This window comes from Oncorhynchus gorbuscha, linkage group LG10 (assembly GCF_021184085.1).
Source record: "Oncorhynchus gorbuscha isolate QuinsamMale2020 ecotype Even-year linkage group LG10, OgorEven_v1.0, whole genome shotgun sequence".
NCBI classification, from domain to species: Eukaryota; Metazoa; Chordata; class Actinopteri; order Salmoniformes; family Salmonidae; genus Oncorhynchus; species Oncorhynchus gorbuscha.
This window is the reverse complement of record NC_060182.1, coordinates 19,390,374-19,411,117: the sequence shown is the minus strand read 5'-3', so window position 1 is coordinate 19,411,117 and position 20,744 is coordinate 19,390,374. Positions and strand designations below refer to the sequence as shown.

The window sequence follows — 20,744 nt, the reverse complement described above, 5'->3', positions numbered from 1 at the left end:
TTGATCACAACGTTTGCCATGTTTCTGTCAATATTATGGAGTTAATTTTGAAAAAAGTTTGGCGTTGTAGTGAATGAATTTTCAGGGTTTTTTCTTAGCCAAAGGTGATTAACAAAACGTACCAATTTCTCCTACACAAATAATATTTTTGGAAAAAATGAACATTTGCTATCTAACCGAGTCTCGTGAGTGAAAACATCCGAAGTTCTTCAAAGGTAAATTATTTTATTTGAATGCTTTTCTTGTTCTTGTGAAAATGTTGACTGCTGAATGCTAGACTTAATGCTATGCTAGGCTATCAATACTCTTACAAATGCTTGTGTAGCTTTGGTTGAAAAGCATATTTTGAAAATCTGAGATGACAGTGTTGTCAACAAAAGGCTAAGCTTGTGTTTCAATATATTTATTTCATTTGCGATTTTCATGAATAGAAAAAGTTGCGTTATGCTAATGCATTATAGTGCAAGTATTTGTCTATTTCTCAGCCAAGCAGGTTGAACAAACGTGACGTTTTTCGCCTACAAAAATATTAATTTAGGAAAAAAGGAACATTTGCTATCTAACTGGGAGTCTCCTGAGTGAATGCATCTGAAGTTCTTCAAAGGTAAATGATTTAATTTGGTTGCTTTTCTTATTTTTGTGAAAATGTTGCCTGCTGCCAGCACAGCCTAGCATAGCATTATGCCATGCTAAACTTACACAAATGCTTGTCTAGCGTTGGCTGTAACGCATATTTTGAAAATCTGAGATGACAGTGTTGTTAACAAAAGGCTAAGCTTGTTTTTGAAAATATTTATTTCATTTCATTTGCGATTTTCATGAATAGGAAACGTTGCGTTATGGTAATGTGCTTGAGGCTATGATTACGCTCCCGGACACGGGATTGCTCGTCACTAGAGGTTAATAAACGCAATACAATCATGCAGTACAGTGAATAGCAAGCAGTTTAGCAGTTACACCGGCAGGCCCCCCACCACAAGTTATGCACTGCAGTGCTAGCTAGCTGTAACTTATGATTTCAGAAACTAGATTAATTCTCGGATCCTTTCAGCTCTGATAGGTTGGAAGACGTCCTACGGAGCTTGTCATAATTACTGTCTAAGTCTATGGAAGGGGGTGAGAACCACGAGCCTCCTAGGTTTTGTATTGTACTCAATGAACACAGAAGAGGACGGAACACTAGCTGTCCTCCAGCTACACCATGGTGATGCCTGACACTAATTAGCATAACACAATGGACATAAATCTTCCTATTCATGAAAATCACAAGTGAAATATATTGGAACACAGCTTAGCCTTTTGTTAATCACCCTGTCATCTCAGATTTAAAAAATATGTTTTACAGCCAAAGCTAGACAAGCATTTGTGTAAGTTTATCGATAGCCTAGCATAGCATTATGCCTTGCTAGCAGCAGGCAACCTTGTCACGAAAATCAGAAAAGCAATCAAATTAAAACGTAAAATTTGATGAACTTCGGATGTTTTCACTCACGAGACTCCCAGGTAGATAGCCAAAGTTAGTTTTTCCCCAAAATATTATTTTTGTAGGTGAAATAGCTCTGTTTGTTCTTCACATTTGGGTGAGAAATCATCACCGAAAAATATTCCAAATTAGCTCCATAATATCGACAGAAACATGGCAAACGTTGTTTATAATCAATCCTCAAGGTGTTTTTCAAATATCTATTCGATAATATATCAACCGGGACAATTGGTTTCTCAGTAGAAGTGATTGGAATAATGGCTACCTCTGTATTTTAGTAAGAATTTCTCTGGGAGCATCAGGTGACCACTTGCGCAATGAAGCCGCCTACGGGTATTCTTCAACATAAATGCGTAGAAATACGTCACAATGCTGTAGACACCTTGGGGAATACGTAGAAAGCGTAATCTGGTTGTTAGGGCATTCACAGCTCAATAGGGACGCAGGGCTTTCAAAAGATGAGTCACTTCCGGATTGGATTTCTCTCAGGCTTTCGCCTGTAACATCAGTTCTGTTATACTCAGACAATATTTACAGTTTTTGGAAACTTGAGTGTTTTCTATCCTAAGCTGTCAATTATATGCATATTCTAGCATCTTGTCCTGACAAAATATCCTGTTTAATTTGGGAATGTTATTTTTCCAAAAATGAAAATACTGCCCCCTAGTACTAACAGGTTAAGAACACATTATTTTCAATGACGGCCTGGGAACGAGGCAGAATGATAGATTTACCTTGTCAGCCCGGGGGATCCAATCTTGCAACCTTACAGTTAACTAGTCCAACACTAACCACCTGCCTCACGAGGAGCCTGCATGTTACGCGAATGCAGTAAGCCAAGGTAAGTTGCTAGCTAGCATTAAACTTATCTTGTAAAACACAATCAACGACTGTCGTTGCTCCAATGTGTACACACCATAATCAATGCCTTTCTTAAAATCAATACACAAGTATATACTTTTAAACCTGCATATTTAGCTGAAATAAATCCAGATTAGCAGGCAATATTAACCAGGTGAAATTGCACGCAGAGTCTGGGTATACGTTGAGCCGCCTGGCTCTTTGCAAACTAATTTCCCAGACTTTTACGTAATTATGACATAACATTGAAGGTTGTGCAATGTAACAGGAATATTTAGACTCATGGATGCCACCCGTTAGATAAACTACGGAACCGAATAAACGTTTTGTTTTCGATGTGGTAGTTTCCAGATTTGACCTAAGTCTCGTATTTCTGTGTGTTTATTATAGTTACGTCTATGATTTGATATTTGATTGAGCAGTCTGACTGAGGGCTGGTAGGCAGCAGCAGGCTCGTAAGAGATGGTTTAGAGAAAAATAGTTGACGCGTTATAATTCCTGTAATAACTTGCGGCTGAACTTGAAAGGGGTTCGTTATTTTACAATCCATGTCCTCCGTAGAGAATGTCTTGATCTACTTCAAATAAGGTCTGTGGTTCGTGCAGGCCTAAAGCGCCTCGGCGTTTTGATACCCGTGTAAATCTCACTAGGATAAGGTAACGCTTGTCAAAATATTTTCATAAATCCACTCTACAAAAAAAAAAAAAAATCTTCGCTTATATTTAGCCAATATTGATCAGAGTTACCTTGCACTATGGATATCTACACTGTTATAAGCCTACACGAAACAGAACTTATTTTAAGTGAATCTAAAAATATCCTATGGAATAAATGAATGAAGGAACTGCTTTTCAGATTTTGCTAGGTGTCATGGGAATTATGACTCGCACTTTGGTAGTCAATTCTTACCATGTCCATTATTAAAATAGGATTTCCTACATAGAAATTAAAGTTTTTGTTTTCAACATTAATCACAGGGTACAGTTGAGAGTTTGTTTTTTGGTCCTCCAATAAATCGGTATCGGTGCTGAAAAATCCTAATAGGTCGACCTCTAATTATGACCGTTTCTAATATAAGGCACCATTTCACTCAATACAAAAGTAGTGCTGGTTGATCGCACTGAGACATTAAAAAAAAATATATAATAATCACCTTTCTGCCTTTTCGTCTATGGAAATGTAATGGCATAACGTGCTTGATGTCATTCCGAATAATCGAAAAAGGTCGGACAGAAGAAAAATCGAACAGTAAAAACATTACTATGATAGAGTAAATACGACTCTAATTCAGTCAGAGAGCTAAGTCCCTGCCCTCGTTCGATTATTTGAGTAGCTAGTAGACACTCTAAAAGTGAGAAAAGTCATCAACATTCAAACAAGCCAAGTAGATAACGTTAGCCGGCTAGCAGCATTGTTCGGCTGGCCAGAAGATTCGAAACAAGAGCCGATGTAACGTTAGCTAGCTGGCTACGTTTCTTGAGGCCAGACAGACATTCCTGAGTCGAAGAACAGGAGATAACACAATACTGTACTGACAAACCGGCGAGTAACTAACGTTACCTAGTTGTAAAGTCAGCCATTTAAACACCATGCCACCATGGTTTGCTATCACTTCCCCTACATCATAGGTACTGAATGTGTGTAGCTACCTTTTTGTTGTGCGAACCGCTGCCCCCTTGCACCACTCAGCAGCGCCGATAACTTCAATCAAATGCAAGCAGAGACACACTTTCTTCATACAGCAATTAACGGGAATTGCACTCTTTGGAATATTGCTTTGACAGCTACAATTGCAGTCAAGCGTTGGCCAAAGTAAAATGGCAACCGTTGGGGGTGTTTCCGTTTTGAAGACCTGAAAGAGAAGAGGGGCGGAGTTTAGAATGCAATAGGGACGGCACTTCAAGCTAAGCACGCCCATTAGACCTTATCAGTGTCCGATCCGTGCCCAGAAAAAAGAGAAAGAAGGCGTGATTTAGGCGTGGTCAGGAACAGGAAAGGGGTTGGGCAAATTTAAGGGAGGCAAACTTCCATGCCTTTTGTGAAAAAAAGGTAAGCAGTGAGCTAGCTAGCAACCTTTGTGAGATAATGGAGGGGTTGAAAGGACAATTAAAATTATTGCATTTTCAGTGTTAATTTAGCCATTACATTAATATGTATTTATGTTTCTAAATTCATGAATGGGATAACGATTAAACATGTTTTTTTAATGTATGTTAATTTTGACATACAACTAAATGGAATGTTAGCTAGCTTATTCTAAGGGTTGAAGAATTGTTTCTGACCAAAATGCAAAATGAATGATGCCGCGTTCAGGTTCAGATGCTAGTCAGAACTAGAAAACTCTGACAGTTCCAACTTGCTATCTGGTTAAATGCGACACGTGTATAACTACATCCAGTTAGCAAGTCGTGATTTCCCGACGAGCACCTGAACGCGACATTAAAGGATGCAGTCTTTGAGGGGGCAATAATAAAGCATTGTATTCGTTTGTCGACCATTTACAGAAAAATTAAACTAGGTGATAGCAATAGAAAGAGGACCTCTCTGCATTAATAAGCAGCTCAATTTCACAATTTTATAATGTAACCATTCAGTGTAACATAAAATTTAAAAAACGACAATTGGACTTCGATTAAGAAATTCTGGTTTAATGTAGTCAATGTTATCACCTTATCATTTGTCTAAAGGTTATAGCAATGACTGTTACGACACTGAAAAGTTTAGAGTTATTGTGAAGCCAGGCTTTTTTAAACCTCCCCTCCCCCATTTCTAGTCTCTCCACTGTGATGACAGATGTGAGCAGTATGGCACAAAATGGCTGCCAAGAATAATCAAAATGGCTGCTACAGGCTGTGAATATGAGGTGTAATTACTGCACAGTACTTAAATAGTTTTGAATTTTTAAAAATGTATTTACATAAATGTCTACATATGCTACCCTGGAAAATAATATCTTAAATGAAACCAAGGAATGAGGAGAACCTTGATCCTACCACAGGCAACCAAGTGCTTGCTGCCTGGGAGGTTGTTAGAAATTGATGCAAAATTAAGGTTTCTTAAATCTAATATTGATGCCCCCCAATAAAAAACATAGTCTATCTATACATCCGGGTTGCTCCCACAATTTTCAATTGACTTAAGGCTGCTTTCAAAACAACTCGGAAAATCGGAAACCTCGGATCTCATTTGTCTACGAGTTTCCAAGTCGGGCATTTCAGAGTTTCAGAGTTCCGAGTTGTCTTGAAAGCGGCACCGTCTGTATGTAATATAACATCAGTTTGGTATAGAAACTATGTCACTACTTTATACGCTTGAATAAAATGCAAAATAGTAGCTAGCAAAATGGAGATCACGGAGGTTATTTTTAATGACTGCGTTTCACAAGTAACTAGTTTGAGTCAAGTTCCTCACCAAAACCACTTAACGTTTTGCCTGCAAACTTTGTTTTCGAATCGCAACGTTCTCGTATGCATACAACGTTTTAAAGCCAGAAGAGTAGAAATCAGATTTTTACAAATTAAAGACGGGCCTGATGTACACAGAAAATGTTTAGGTAGACTTTCCAAATGTCGGCAAAACACACTAGACAAGGTGGGATAATTTTGTTTCGGTAAAATTAAATATCAAGAAATGTCGGTGACAATATTGATAGCCTAATAACCATCATATGAAAGTAAACTTGGAGTCACGCGATGACGTGTGGTGCTCCCTTTACAACTCAGGAAATCATGCAGTTTATTAGGCTACAGATTAAACCAATTATTAACTTTATAGGGTGGTGAAAATTCAAGGAGATAGATGAGCTTGATGCTGCTTTCCAATACATATCGAGGGTCTTATTTTGGTGACATGATCATCAATGCTTGGCTTTGACACAAATGTAATCTCATGTAGGCTGTACACGCACTCTAAACAGCAGCGCGAAAATAACAGTACCAATACCAGAGTGGGCACACTGGCTACAAAACGCTTAATTTTTTTTTTACCCGAGAAACCATCATTAGAATTGAAAATGCGATGGAAACCCATTTAACTTGTATTCTTTATTAGGTACATGGGATTAACTGCAAAATGTATTTGTATGTGCGCTACGTGATCGCGCACAGCCTGCAACAAGTCAGTTAGATGGAGACCTCTCTGGTGGTCATATTATTTTTATGTGGAGTTTAGAATATCCGCATGAAAATATGTCGCCAATTCGAAGGAAAGCTAGTTTTTTTTAATTAGAAAGGAGCAACGCTCACACCGTGCTCGTTCACAACCCTGTGAATTTCGTAATTTATTTAAACTATAGCCTAAAACGGCATCTTTCCTGAGTCGTAATGGAAGGACCCCACACCACATTAACGCTTGACTCGAAGTTTACTTCGATATGGTGGTTATTATATCAATATGTTTAGCATAAAGACGTTTCCACCGCCATTTCTCGCATAATACGTTTTACTGACAGAAAGATCCCACCATGAAGAAAGAAAAAAATATCTATCAGCATTTATAATTGTACCAAACTCCCTTTTCCTATCATAGATGTCATGATTTAAAAATATATATTGTATGACTAGTCGCATAAAAACTGTCCGGAAAGTGGTTAATGGCGAGGGTCGGTTTTACGAGACTTAATAAAAATATGGAGATTTTGTAAAACAATAAATAAATAAACGTCCGTAGAGAAGTTTGGAAGGTGAGCAAGATGAAATGTTGAAGAAGACCGAACACTGCAGTGGGAGGGGTTATAGACAGGTGTTAAATGGGGATGGAATAGACTGACATAAAAATACAAATTAGAATGTGAATAGAGCAGATTTGGAAATGGAAAATTAACCCAATTTGGAGACATACCCCTTGTTGTTTACGAGGTCAACCTGGCCCTGCAACCTACATTCAGAATCCTATTCACTCATCTTTCCATACAAGGTTTGTTTTTGGAAGTTGAGTTTGTTTATAGGCAGTTCCGTAGGCAGTTCCACTATTTGCATAAAATACTAATTGAACCCCTTGTTTTAAACAGGCAGTTAACTGTTCCTAGGCCGTCATTGAAAATAAGAATTTGTTCTTGACTTGCCTAGTTAAATAAAGGGGAAAACAACAATAATTTGTTTGCAAGTGTAACTGGTGTAAAATGGCTAGTTAGTTAGTGGTGCGCACTAGTAGTGTTTCAATTGGGCAGCTTTTGTGGAGAGATACAGTAGGTAAATGTTTGTGGGAAGCAGTTGTTCAGAGGGTCCCTGGTTCAAGCCCAGGTTGGGGAAAGACGAGGGAAGGAAGCAATACTGTTACATTGTGGTAAAAAAAAGAAGTTCATCTCTGATCGCCATTCGTGGTGAATAAAGTAACACTGCCTAATAATTCAATGCATTTTTCCACAAAAGGTGGGTAAAACCCTTGTGCAAAATAAAAATATATTATGTAAATGGTGTTTATTTGCATTTACCCTCCACTACACTGTTTGTGAGCATGATAGCTGTACTTTTAGGTTATGGTTGACGCAGCTTGTTTGCCATTAGCCAATTGGTGTTCTCAACAAGTTCAAAGTATCTCTCCTTCCAGAGAGACATCAGGGACCGTAACATACTCTGTTTCACAGAATCATGGCTCTCTCGGGATATACTGTCCCAGTCCATACAGCCAGCTGGGTTCTCAGTACATTGCACAAGCAGGAATAAAGAACTCTGGGAAGAAAGGCAGTATTTCAATATTAACTACTCATAGTCTGACCAAGAATAATAGATGGCTGCATTCACACAAAGCTGAAAGCGTGAACCAGCACACTTAACCGTGGCAAGATGACTGGTAATATGGTCGAATACAGTGTAGTTACACCCTCCGTAAGGCAATCAAACAGCGAAAACGTCAGTACAGACAAGATTTATGTGGCAAGGTTTACAGACAATCACTGATTACAAAAGGAAAACCAACCAGGACACCAACGTCTTGCTCCCGGACAAGCTAAACACCTTAAACAATTTGAAGGCTATGCTACCAAATACTAATTGAGTGTATGTAAACTTCTGACCCACTGGGAATGTGATGAAAGAAATAAAAGTTTAAATAAATAATTCTCTCTACTATTATTCTGACATTTCACATTCTTAACATAAAGTGGTGATCCTAACTGACCTAAGACAGGGAATTTTTACAAAGATTAAATGTCAGGAATTGTGAAAAACTGAGTATAAATGTACTTGGCTAAGGTGTATGTAAACATCCGACTTCAACTGTATTCAATCTCTCCCTATCCCAGTCTGCTGTCCACCATTGTTCCTGTACCCAAGAAAGCAAAGGTAACTGAACTAAATGACTCTGCAACTGGGTCCTGGACTTCCTGACGGGCCGCTCCCAGGTGGTGAAGGTAGGAAACAACACCTCCACTTCGCTGATTTTCAACACAGGGGACCCACAAGGGTGCGTGCTCAGCCCCCCTGTACTCTCTGTTCACTCATGACTGCGCGGCCACACACACCTCCAACTCAATCACCAAGTTTGCAGACGACACAACAGTAGTAGGCCCGATTACCAACAATGAACTGCACCGCCCGCAACCACAGGGCTCTCTAGAGGGTGGTGCGGTCTGCCCAACACATTACCGGGGGTACACTCTGCCCTCCAAGGCACCTACAGTACCCGATGTCACAGGAAGGCCAAAAAGACCATCAAGGACATCAACCATCCAAGCCATGGCCTGTTCCCCCCGCTATCATCCAGAAGGCGAGGTCAGTACAGGTGCATCAAACCTGGGACCGAAAAACAGCTTCTATCTCAAGGCCATCAAACTGTTATATAGCCTTCACTAGCCAGCTACCACCCAGTTACTCAACCCTGAACCTTAGAGGCTGATGCCATATATCCATAGACATGGATTACTGAATTACTAGCCACTTTAATAATGGAACACTCATCACTTGAATTATGTTTACATACTGATTTACTCATCTCATATGTATGTATATATACTGTATATACTGTACTCGTCCTAATATTTATATATTTCTTAATTCCATTATTTTACTTTTGGATTTGTGTATTGTTGTAAATTATTAGATACTACTGCACTGTTGGAGCTAGGAACATAAGCATTTAGCTTCACCCGCAATAACATCTGCTGCTAAATATGTGTATGTGACCAATCAAATGTGATTTGGTGTGAACGCACACAACTTGTTACTCCCAGTTTACAAGTAGTTTTTTAAAAGTTCCCCACCTGTTATGAACACAGCATTACCTATCTGATTCAACTCACCAACTAATCACCAAGCCATTGATTAATTGAATCAGGTGTTTCTGACTTGATCAAAATAAATTGCTTACCCTAGGTACTATTGAAGGTGGGAATATTCTTGGTTTAGCCTATCTATGACACAGATGACAAATTGATTTATTTGTCAGATAGACCAACCAGAGCTGGGACTATAAACCGAAAATGATCGACACCGACCACTTATCGCAAGCATTTTACTGATACCGTTCATTACAAGAAATCAAATTTGATCAAATAAGTGGCCTATACTAGAGAAATGTGACGATTGAAATTAAATAAGTTTGCTAATATGGGTGATTGTTAATGGGACAATTGATGGTTCAACCATTAAACTAGTAGTAGTAGTAGTTTAAAGGATATATTTTTAAATGGTGGTGCACATGGTTATAAACTTATCCTGCTATTTATCATTATTGCATCAATTCAGGCAATTTGTGATGTCTTTTTGTCCATCCATATCCCCCAGCTAAGACCAACTACATCACTGATGACATGAGCTTTAGTATGTTGAAATATAGCTTTAGTATGTTGAAATATAATACTTCATATTGAACATGCAATAATGCCTGGATTCTCAATTGCACCATGCAGATATCATAACCATATGCAATTTATGCCTAAACAGACAACAATGTTAACATTCAGACAAGACAGATGTATCCATATATTTACAGAAGAACTGTTGATTATTATGCATCATTTTATTTTCACGATCAAAGTGTGTTTATAGTATTAGGGCATGAATCTATCACTTTTTATTTGCACCTTCTCTCTTCCATTGTGAAAGATGAACCTATTATAGGATATTGTCTTATACACAGTGATTTCGTATCATCATGGCAATGAAATCTCATTACAAGCAGACCAACCAGCTTTTCTTTTTTTCTTTCAACAATACCATAATAATGTTAATATGTTGCTAATATGTTTGAGAGCGACGATGATGAAAACAGTATGGAAGTGACTCCATAGACTACAGCTGTGGCACAGTCAGTCTTCTACTTTGCGAGCCGGTCTGCAGAATGTCCAGTGGTGCTCCACTGTATTCTCATTGGCTCGCTCGCTCATGTGATGCACTCGAGTGTTCCGGATGGTGAAGCCCTGCTTCATGATGTAGTCCATTAGGTGAACCCTGAGGGTCACTTCCTGGTGGTAGTCACACGGTCCAAAAGTGAAGGACACCTGAAAGTCTCGTGTGTCCATCATGTGTTTGTTCCACTTGGTGAAATTTTTGCAGATGCCCTCCAGCAGGGCTTGCACCTTGGTTGTTATGGTGAGCTGTGTGATAATGACAGCCACTGGGTTTGAATACTTGGATAGTTTCCGTGTGCTGGACAGCTCCACCACCTGCTCAAAGATGTCCAGAGGGTAGAGCGGCTTGGGTTCATTGAGGCAATGGATCAACGGTTCGATCAAGTAGAAATCTGCCTCCTTCCTCAGGAGGTCAGTTTCAGTGAAGTCCACAGGGAGTGTGAGCTCGGACGTACGTAGGAAGTTCAGCACATACCGGAAGAGCGTCCCATCGCGGTCGATGAAGTAGTTTCCCTGGGCGTCCCGCGTTGTGGGAAAATCCCCACGGAACATGGCGCCCAGCATGGAGTCTGGGTACCGCTGCAGGGTTGATAGGGAGGTGGTGTACAGGTGGCCCCCCACATTCAAGGTCACTGGGTTAGTCATCTATAGTGAGAAATTGACAAATAATACATTAGCATTGTGGAATTAGACAAGAACATGAATATAGCTATATGAATAAATCAAGAAACAACAGCATCAACAGCAAAATATGATGAACAAAAACATTTGGCAATGCATGAAACATAATTCTAACCACTGTGGTACTGGTCAACATACTCATCTCATTAGCCACCAACATTACTCTTAATCTGCACTGAATTTTAAGGTAGCCTTGACTTCAGGTTGTCCTGTGTTACATACCCTATGGCCCCAGTCTCCATTCTCCATTTGTAAACAGAAAAGCCCACTTCAAGATCAAACCCAGAAAGGCTGCTGATATGATCAGAAACTTAGTGCAGTATGTCTTGTCTTCAATATCACCTGGGAAAACAAGATAAAAATGTAATCATATTGACATGGGTGTGTTCAGCAAAGTCAGGTGAGTTGGATTGGTCAAAGACTGCAAAACAAGCTCTGAACTGCACCTGTCAATTCACGATTTGCTTAAGATTAAACGTCTGTGACGAGTTTATTCTTAGAAAGAGAATCGACTTACATATTGATCAGCTTGATGTGGGACAAATCCTGAGCAGAGTTATTGTTAGATACCCATCACAGATGCCTTTGAACCCTCGAATTAGCAGGGAATTTATAATGTTGTGATTTTCAGGCATTTCAATGTGTGGACAGACTCAGGCCAATTTAGTGATTTCCCAAAATTAAGCTAAGAATGCCAGACTTTGAGCATGAAAATATGTTTTGCAAAGCTAAATAACTACCTATAGTACTGTTGATGTGACCTGTTAGTGCAGAGAGAAATGAGAACACAGTAATATACATTGCACCATTAACGCACGTACTACAGTGTGACGCCATTGATGCAGAAAAACACGTCCAGCGCGAGCACGGATGCAGATGCGCATCCCCACATCATCAACTGGCTAGCTGCTAGTAGGCAACGTAATTGGCAACGTAGACATCAAGAGCAACAATTTGGAGAGTTAGCTAACGATCTATGGCAATGTATTAAACACTCGTTTGAAATTGCATTGCAAAGGCTTATTTTGACATGCTCGTCTATTGTATTTTGAGACAACCAACGTGCCATTAGCTACTGTTAGCTAGCTAGTTAGCACAAATTACAGCTGTTATATTTAGCTATCTAAAGTGGTCGATAGCATTAAAAAACATACCTGTATGTGAAAGGTTACCCTTATTATTTCATCGATTCGATTCTACATGTTCGTTTAAAAGCTATCTAGACTTATATTTTTTGCTCTAATCAATGTTTGCTGCAAGGTGATGAATGGTGTCCGACCACTGTTCCGGATGCCCAGGCTACAGGGTCGTCATTAGGTACCACAGCCACAAAATCATAAACCCCGCCTATTCCTACAATTTATATTTTGATTTAAAACCTAACTCTTACCGTAACCCTGATCTTAACCACACTGCTAACCTTATGCCTAACCATGACCTTAAATTAACACCAAAAAGCACATTTTGGTTTATGATTTCTTTTCGATATAGCCACTTTGTGGCTTTGGTAAATAGTAAAAACCAGGCTGCAGCAAAACTAGCCAGCTGAACAAATGGACAACCAAATTCTTATGCGGGGTTGACGCTATTTCACGTAAATTACAGAGCTCTCACTTTTTTTCAACATGAATGTGTACGTTTGATCAAATAAACATCAAACACACACACATCTACGGTGACTATGTTAAAACAAATTTTGATTTGGTCAAATTAACAACAAACCCATACATAAATACATCTACTGTGACTAGATTAAAACACATATTTTGAGTGATGATAGAAAAGAGATGGAAGTATTCTTTATTTTATGCACATAGGCTAGCTACAAACATTCCATCAGCATAGTTGGAGGAAAATCAATTAAATTAGACACAGGCAGGGTTTAATAATGTAGTCAAATGTGATCAAACATTGCAGGAAGAGGGAAACAACATATTTGACCAAGATATTACATGGGTGAAAAAAATACCTGAATCTGAAAAATTAAGAGTTTACAGTAAATAGTTGATCGTTAAACCATTTTTTAAAAACATTTCAAAATAAAATGCTTGACTAAATAATAAAACTTCCATAAAGAATGTATTTCTCAGGAGCGCTTCTTAATGGTTCCGCTGGTGGTACCCAGGGAGATAATAAACTCCATGATGAGTTTGGCTGTCCGGCGAGGCCTCTCCATCACCACAGAGTGGCCACAGTTCTCTAACAGGTCCACCCTGCAACCGGGCAAGGCCTCCGCCACTACCACAGCTCCAGAGACATCCACCACCTGGAGAACAGAGCAGCTATAAGGTTACTCTTATTTATAGTATCCTTTCTTTTTGATACTATTATGAAAACATGGAGGGTCATATGATAATATATGCTATCTAGCAGATGCTTTTATCCAATTTTGACATATGGGTGGTCCTGGAAATTGAACCCACTATCCTGATATTGCAAGAGCCATGCTCTTCCAACTGTGCTACAGAGGACCATGGGAAGGCAGGTAACTGTCAACATCATAGATGCAAAATCCCTCTCCTAATATTGTTTAATTTGGATGCATTGGCCTTCTGGCTTTTGGTGTATTTACCTGGTCCTGTTTGCCCCAAATGACTTGCAAAGGGGCAGTAATCAGCTGCAAATTTTCCTGTAGGGCGTATCTGGAGTTCTCACCCAATATCTCCATGAAAACTGTGGAGAGATTCTAGATTTAGCAAACCTTGTCAAAATGAGCAACCCAACATCTGCGATTATGACCTATATGACCTGCGACTATCTTATAATATTTAATACATTCTTTATCATAGATATGACTCATATTCATACAGAGAAAAATACCTCAAAACATTTGGCTATGAGACAAAGGAATAGAACAGAGACAGACCTTCTTGATAAAAATCATTGTGTGGAAGCCGAACATCCACCAGTCCTTGAAGAATCTAACATATGAAAGCAAAAAATAACAACTGTCTGATATCATTTTCTATTTGTAGGCATATGAAAGAGGAACATTAGGTAGGCCTTAATGCTTAACGATGAATGTGTTTTGAGTTATGTTCGGTTTTGGTTCAATTCTTTTTATTTATGATTTCAGAGCTTTTAATGCAAATTCTAAAGCCCAAAATAGTGAACATTCAATTGCCAAAACATTGAAAATATTATATTGTCTCTGTCAGCTCCACATTGGGTAAATATCAATAGAAAATTACTATGAAATAATTAAATATTTAAGTTGTGTATATTACTTAGTTTTTATTTGATTACTTTATTATTTTTCATTCCTTAAAGTCATAATTTCATCTATTCTCAGGCAGTAGCAGCCAGCCAGACAGATCATCTAACGTCATCTTTGTGCTCCCCATTCTAAGTAAGCCTAAGTATGCTGCAAAGCTGTCTGACAAAATAATTTGACTAGTTCTTCAAAGTAGGTAAGGCATACTTTCTCTATCCCTCTCCTCTTTGTGTTGTGTACATTCCTCGCTGTAGTATGTGTGTATCTAATGAAGCAGGCGTAAAAAAAATGTTTCTGCGCTGAACTAGGTTGAATATTTGCTTAATGAAAACTACAACTCCCTTCAGCCCAGCGTCCCACGTAGTTCTTGACTTGATTCTGCTCTCGAATGAATTGATTTCTCTCCAGAGAAACAGCGTGTTGGTATCACCAAAAAACAAACTAAATGAAATTAAAATACTTGAACCGAAATCTGTCAATTAGTTGTTTAATAATCAAAAAATAAAAATTACGAAATGTCAGTTAATCGCTCAGCACTAGAAGGCCTAGGTTATAGCCTTTGCATTCAGACTGTTTTCCATTTTATTTGGTTAGTTCTCTTAAAAAGCACCCTCAAAGATATGCAATAGACCTCTGGGGCTTTGAAAGTGTGAGTGAAGGGTGGCAGTATTGAATTATGTTATCATAGGACTGCCCATAATTCCCTCTGGCCTACACCAATTGGTGGCGGAGGGTTTGCCTTAGGAAGCAAAGGTGCGTCATGAGTCAAGGAGATTGTCTGATGGTTTTAGTGACAACAGACCAAGCTAGATATGAGGGGAGGTTTTAGTGGGTGGAATATTAGGACAATTGGAGGTTTACACAGTTGGAGGTTTACACAGTTGCAGCAACAGTATGCTTAACAGTGCAAATATTATGGTAAGCTATATGGACACTTAATAATCATGGTGCTTTTTAATGCTACGTTTACAAACATTGGTTGTGGTAAGTATAATTGAAACTTGGGTTATCATTATGGTAAGTGGGGAAATAAGTACGCTACCGGTCAAAAGTTTTAGAACACTTACTCATTCAAGGATTTCTATTTATTTGTACTATTTTCTACATTCTAGAATAATAGCAAAGACATCAAAACTATGAAATAACACTTATGGAATCATGTAGTAACAAAAAAAGTGTTAAACAAATAAAAACATATTTGAGATTTGAGATTCTTCAAATAGCCATCCTTTTCCTTGATGACAGCTTTTTTGGTTCCGACCATGCAGTAATATCTAACAAGTAATCTAACAATTTCACAACAACTACTTTACACACAAGTGTAAAGGAATGAATAAGAATATGTACATATAAATATATGGATGAGCGATGGCCGAACGGCATAGGCAAGATGCAGTAGATGGTATAGAGTACAGTATATACATATGAGATGAGTAATATAGGGTATGCGAACATTATATAAAGTGGCATTGTTTAAAGTGACTAGTGATACATTTATTACATCCAATTTTTTATTATTAAAGTGTCTATAGATTTGAGTCAGTATGTTGGCAGCAGCCACTCAATGTTAGTGATGGCTGTTTTAACAGTCTGATTGACTAACCAACATGTCTTAAAGTAATGATTTACTGTCGTTTCTCTTTGCTTATTTGAGCTGTTGCTGCCATAATATGGACTTGGTCTTTTACCAAATAGGGCTATCTTCTGTATACCACCCCTACCTTGTCACAACACAACTGATTGGCTCAAACACATTAAGAAGGAAAGATATTCCACAAATTAACTTTTAACAAGGTACACCTGTTAATTACAATGCATTCCAGGTGACTACCTCATGAAACTGGTTGAGATAAATAAGTACAAATTTACCTTTATTTGACTAGGCAAGTCAGTTAAGAAAAAAATGCTTATTTTACAATGACAGCCTTCCCCGGCCAAACCCTCCCCTAACCCCCCTTAGACTGCTGCGCCACTCGGGAATGCCAAGAGTGCACAACACTGTCATCAAGGAAAATGGTGGGGGAGGGGTAAAAAAAAAAATAAAGTAGGCCTAGACCTATGGATCAGTCTGATTACTCCACCTGTTGAGGGATCTTAAAGCGGACATGGGAGCAAAGCCTGAGCATATCCTCCATCTCCTCTGGTGTGGACGGAATCAGTGGGATGCTCAGAGTGTAATGGCTGTGCTCAAGGTCCTGCAGATGATTGTCAAATTTTGTCTCACAGGGGTATCGTATACCTAGGGGGTGAAGACATATTGATACTTTTTTTCTGAATCTCTCTCTCTCTCACTCACTCACTCACTCACTCACTCACTCACTCACTCACTCACTCACTCACTCACTCATTCACTCACTCACTCACTCACTCACTCACACACTCAGTGATATCGCAATATTGTGATAATGTGTGACTGACCTGCTGGACAGATAAGGGTGATGCTACAGATTTCGGAGGGGAAGCTGGCTGCGTACACTCCTGCCACATTGCCCCCCATGGAGGTCCCGACCAGATGGAAGGGCTTCCTGTTCAGTCGAACGTTCTCCACAAACTGCATAAGGAGTACAACATAGAAACTCTGATGCTACGACATGTGGTTACTTATTGTGACATAACTTAAGACAACTCTTCTTGTCCCCATTCGTGGTCACCAATGCAATCTTTGATGATCTTTCATGCTGTGTATTGGGTGAGCATTTGCTGTTCCGATGTGGTGACAGGACCAAGACCCACCTGATGAATCCTCTTGACCTGGCCCGGGATGGAGTAGTCCTCTGAGTTGGTACGAGTGGTTCCCTCATGGCCAGGCATATCCACGCACAGTATATGCAGGTGTTTGGGTAGATACTGCATGCCATAGATAAATGTCACAAAACGTAATATTTACCCTTTTATGGGAATCAACTATACACGCTAATATTTACTATTACAGTAGTAAAGATAAACGTACATTTGTCCACAACTACTTTACCAGCCCACATCATACTAGGTGATTTATGGATTATGTTACCTTGACCATAGTGAGCCATGTGTCTTTGTGAGCAGAGAAACCATGTAGCATGAGGATGGATGGTCTGAACCCCGGCTTCCCTCTGTAAGAGTAACAGAAGCGGTATCCCCCACAGTCTGCATAGCGCACCTGTAGACCCAGGGTCCTCCTCCAGTACCTATTGAGGAATTGATAAATACTGTTTCTCTTTCGCTCTGAGTCTCTCTCTGCAACAAGTAGAGAGAGATGAGTGTTCTGCTCTTTTACTGTTTCTATTTTGGATTTCCCTTTTAGCAAGAGCAAGAATGTCTTTAGAGTGCTGTTATGGCTCATGCTGCATGTTGCACCTGAGCAGGAAAAAGAGACGTGAATCTGACTGTGGTGTAGCTCAGGATGTGGTTATAGGGGGGCTAGAATCAAGCTTTTCTACTATTATAGTGCAGTTTATTCAGTGCTGGGTGTGATCTCTTTTATGCAGATGTCTAAAGGAGGTGAAATGGGTACAAAAACAATCTCTCCCTTTAGCAACCTTACTTTCTAATCCATAAAACTGTCTATAAGAATTCGACACCACACAAGAGGAGTGAAATACGGCACTATACCTTACCAGTAATATATTTTGATGAGGGCTGAGGGCCAGAGGATAAAAGAGGCCACAAAAGACAGAATAGGAATGGCCAACGTTGCTCCAGCAAGGACCAACAAGTTCACCATATCTAAATCTGCGGCCATGGCTCCCCTGTTCGAAATCAACACACACGCTGTTATACACATTATGCCTACTGTATAGGTATGGGTTAGTACAAGTAATTCTGATTTGACCTTCCCCGGGGGGGTGTCAGGGAGAGGCATGGGAAAATATGTAGTAGGCCTAATCAATTTAATCCTACTAAAATGGCTATACATTGTGTAATAAATGAAGAAAGAAACTTACTTGATATGGTGATGTGTTTTTTATTCTCTTTGAATAACTGTCATGGGTCGGTTTAGTATGGGAATCTACCAGAAGAGCTCAATCAGCTTCGTTGATCTGTCTGTCTAATGACCCAGTTGACCCAGATGTGAGATGCGTGGAAATTATTTGCCTGGTTATCTTCTCTTGAATGTTGATAAGTTTAACTGGAATTGAGTACGTTAACGGCAGACAGTCCTAGTCACTGGTTTATAGAGAACTCCTATTGATCTGTCTCTAAATAATTGTGTCAACTTTTTAAAGGGGACGTACACATTTCCTTTCCATGATGTATTACAGTTCAAAGATGCCATGTTCATGACCTTTATTGCTTCACATTAGGGAAATAATTTGCTTTGTTGTAGTTGCATGTTTCACTTAATTTTTACAATATGACCAAATGTTTATTTTCACAAGTAAATTCACATTATTCCAAATTACACATAATTCATAGAATCAGTCAATCTTTATACCTTTAACCCTATTCTTAACGGGCTGGTAGAGTATGTTGTCAGTGGACACAAATCTTCATTTGAACTTGATTGGTTAACTCCCCCAGCCCTCCTGCACCAATTTCCATAATTTGTATCCTTATGGGTTGCTGCAGTTCAGTGTTTGCAAATTGCTATTCTAATGTGGTATTTCTAATCACCATCTTTTGACTTCTCAACCACCTGGTAGAGCTCTGTATGTTTTTCCAGAAGAGACAGTGTAAAGGAGAAACTAGGAGTCAAGAAGCAGGAGGTGAGTTTAATAATACAAGAAACAGAACGATACAAAACAGAAGTTGCGCCTGGACATGAAACACAACCAATACTGCCTGGGGAATGGAGCCAAGGGAGTGACAGATATAGGGGAGGTAATCAGTGTAGTGAGTCCAGGTGTGCCTCATAATGAGGCGCAGGTGTGCGTAATGATGATGCCAGGCATGTGTAATGGTGATTGCCAGGACCAGTGCTTAGTAGAGACATTTAAAGGGTTAAACATTCAGTTAAATGTGTCTATAGTCTGTAATTTATGCAATACAAAGCAAACTAAGTCCATTCAAAGTGTTGAAATAAAATATTTAATGTAAATAAAATAAAGTGTTTATAGTTTTTTTACAGTATAAAAACATCTATTGACAAAGAATTCTAGTTGCCCAAATATAACAGAAGAGTGCAATGATTGCTTTACATCAGATTCAGAAGGATATGCACCATTTCTTCTCTCCATGATAAGTATTATAATTAATTGCTGTAAAAGAAGTGCTTTCATGCACTCCATTTCCCAAACTCCTCCACTCTCCCCCTCTCTTTATAATCTTTCGGCCCTGGAATCTATGTTGTCTAGCCACAGAATGAGACACCTTTATGAGGTGTCAGGAGTTCACCTAGGGGTCATGATAGGGGCTGTACCAAATGTTTGATGTATTATAATAATTGGTTATGCTTATGTTGTATTAATAGAAGGGGAGGGGTTATAAGACCCTGCCCTCCTTACATTTATAGGGTCCTAGACTACAGATATATATATATATATATATATTCATTCCACAGTTGTTTTCTGGTCTCTCTGTCTCTTATAAAAGAGACCCCTCTGAGAAATGTGTGACAGACAGAACTCTGCTGGGGAGTGTAGGAGATGTCATGACTGAACTGACCAGGTCAGGTTACAGGAGACCACAACCCTACAGATTATCTCTCAACCCCAACAGAGGAGGAGAGATCTAGGGGTCTGAAGATGTGGAGGGTTTTATGACCCCTCACGCCCCTGGTAAATCTCAGGCCACAGACAAATTCCTTTGTCCTGTTATTATGGAGAACCAGCCTCAGAACATTAAACATGAAATAAAAGGGACTTTGGAACAATGGCTTCCGTCAGCCACAATGGTGGTCATGACGATAGATGGAATATGAAAATATGTCATTTTTGTTTTGTTATTAAAGGTTAATAGATTACGTTATTACGAAAACATTGTAATGTGAAGAGTTTTCCTAGTATATGTTTGATGTTTATACATTGTATGGAAAATATCCAAATCAAAGAGAATGTTTTGGGGGTAGATGAAATGTTAAGTTGTTGTAAAATTGGATTTGAATAAAATCTAGACCGTACCACATTAACTTGGTACGCCCAGAGAACTGTCCTTAAGGCGGTTACGCCCACTTCTGACCCAAGGGTATAAAACCTGTGAGTATAGAATTTACATGAAGACTACGTGACCCAAGCTGCAGCAAGGTCTAAAAAGTCAACGAACCCAGAACGCAACGCAAGGTTGAGGACATAAAAATCATT

At 39.1% G+C, this 20,744-nt stretch overlaps 3 protein-coding genes across 6 annotated transcripts in view; all 3 read right to left on the bottom strand.

The window, feature by feature from the left end:
• The window catches only part of LOC124045638 (coiled-coil domain-containing protein 71-like), a 29,399-nt gene extending 25,229 nt beyond the window's left edge, over window positions 1-4,170 (bottom strand). For all 3 annotated transcript variants that reach the window (XM_046365087.1, XM_046365086.1, XM_046365085.1), the window contains exon 1: window positions 3,994-4,170. The gene's annotated coding sequence lies outside the window, so the exon portion shown is untranslated. The remainder of the gene's footprint in view (window positions 1-3,993) is intronic.
• A 5,953-nt stretch (window positions 4,171-10,123) lies between these two features.
• kctd6b (potassium channel tetramerization domain containing 6b) lies at window positions 10,124-12,643 on the bottom strand. The gene is made up of 3 exons (XM_046364236.1): window positions 12,467-12,643; window positions 11,535-11,654; window positions 10,124-11,276 (listed from the first exon to the last, which is right to left on the bottom strand). The coding sequence occupies exons 2-3, from the start codon at window positions 11,559-11,561 to the stop codon at window positions 10,590-10,592; spliced, it is 714 nt and encodes a 237-aa protein (XP_046220192.1). The 5' UTR covers window positions 11,562-11,654; window positions 12,467-12,643; the 3' UTR covers window positions 10,124-10,589.
• A 446-nt stretch (window positions 12,644-13,089) lies between these two features.
• abhd6b (abhydrolase domain containing 6, acylglycerol lipase b) lies at window positions 13,090-18,974 on the bottom strand. Of its 2 annotated transcripts, XM_046364235.1 has the most exons (9): window positions 18,450-18,974; window positions 18,123-18,254; window positions 17,537-17,693; window positions 17,260-17,373; window positions 16,945-17,077; window positions 16,608-16,765; window positions 14,179-14,233; window positions 13,885-13,985; window positions 13,090-13,578 (listed from the first exon to the last, which is right to left on the bottom strand). In XM_046364235.1, the coding sequence occupies exons 2-9, from the start codon at window positions 18,245-18,247 to the stop codon at window positions 13,399-13,401; spliced, it is 1,023 nt and encodes a 340-aa protein (XP_046220191.1). In that variant the 5' UTR covers window positions 18,248-18,254; window positions 18,450-18,974; the 3' UTR covers window positions 13,090-13,398. The 2 variants fall into 2 exon arrangements, with proteins under 2 accessions (XP_046220191.1, XP_046220190.1); XM_046364234.1 differs by lacking the exons at window positions 18,123-18,254; window positions 18,450-18,974 and having other exon boundaries at window positions 17,537-18,041.
• Between the last annotated feature and the right edge of the window lie 1,770 nt (window positions 18,975-20,744).

Bases quoted from the DNA above. Each gene is read 5' to 3' on its own strand.
- kctd6b (XM_046364236.1), bottom strand. From the start codon at position 11,561: ATGGAGAATGGAGACTGGGGCCATAGG. The intron at 11,277-11,534 runs GTATGTAACACA...TTCTCACTATAG, and splicing joins ATGGAGACTGGGGCCATAGG to ATGACTAACCCAGTGACCTT.
- abhd6b (XM_046364234.1), bottom strand. From the start codon at position 17,848: ATGAGCCATAACAGCACTCTAAAGACATTCTTGCTCTTGCTAAAAGGG. The intron at 17,078-17,259 runs GTGGGTCTTGGT...CTCCTTATGCAG, and splicing joins AGGTCAAGAGGATTCATCAG to TTTGTGGAGAACGTTCGACT. The intron at 13,986-14,178 runs GTCTGTCTCTGT...ATCTCTCCACAG, and splicing joins CAATGATTTTTATCAAGAAG to TTTTCATGGAGATATTGGGT.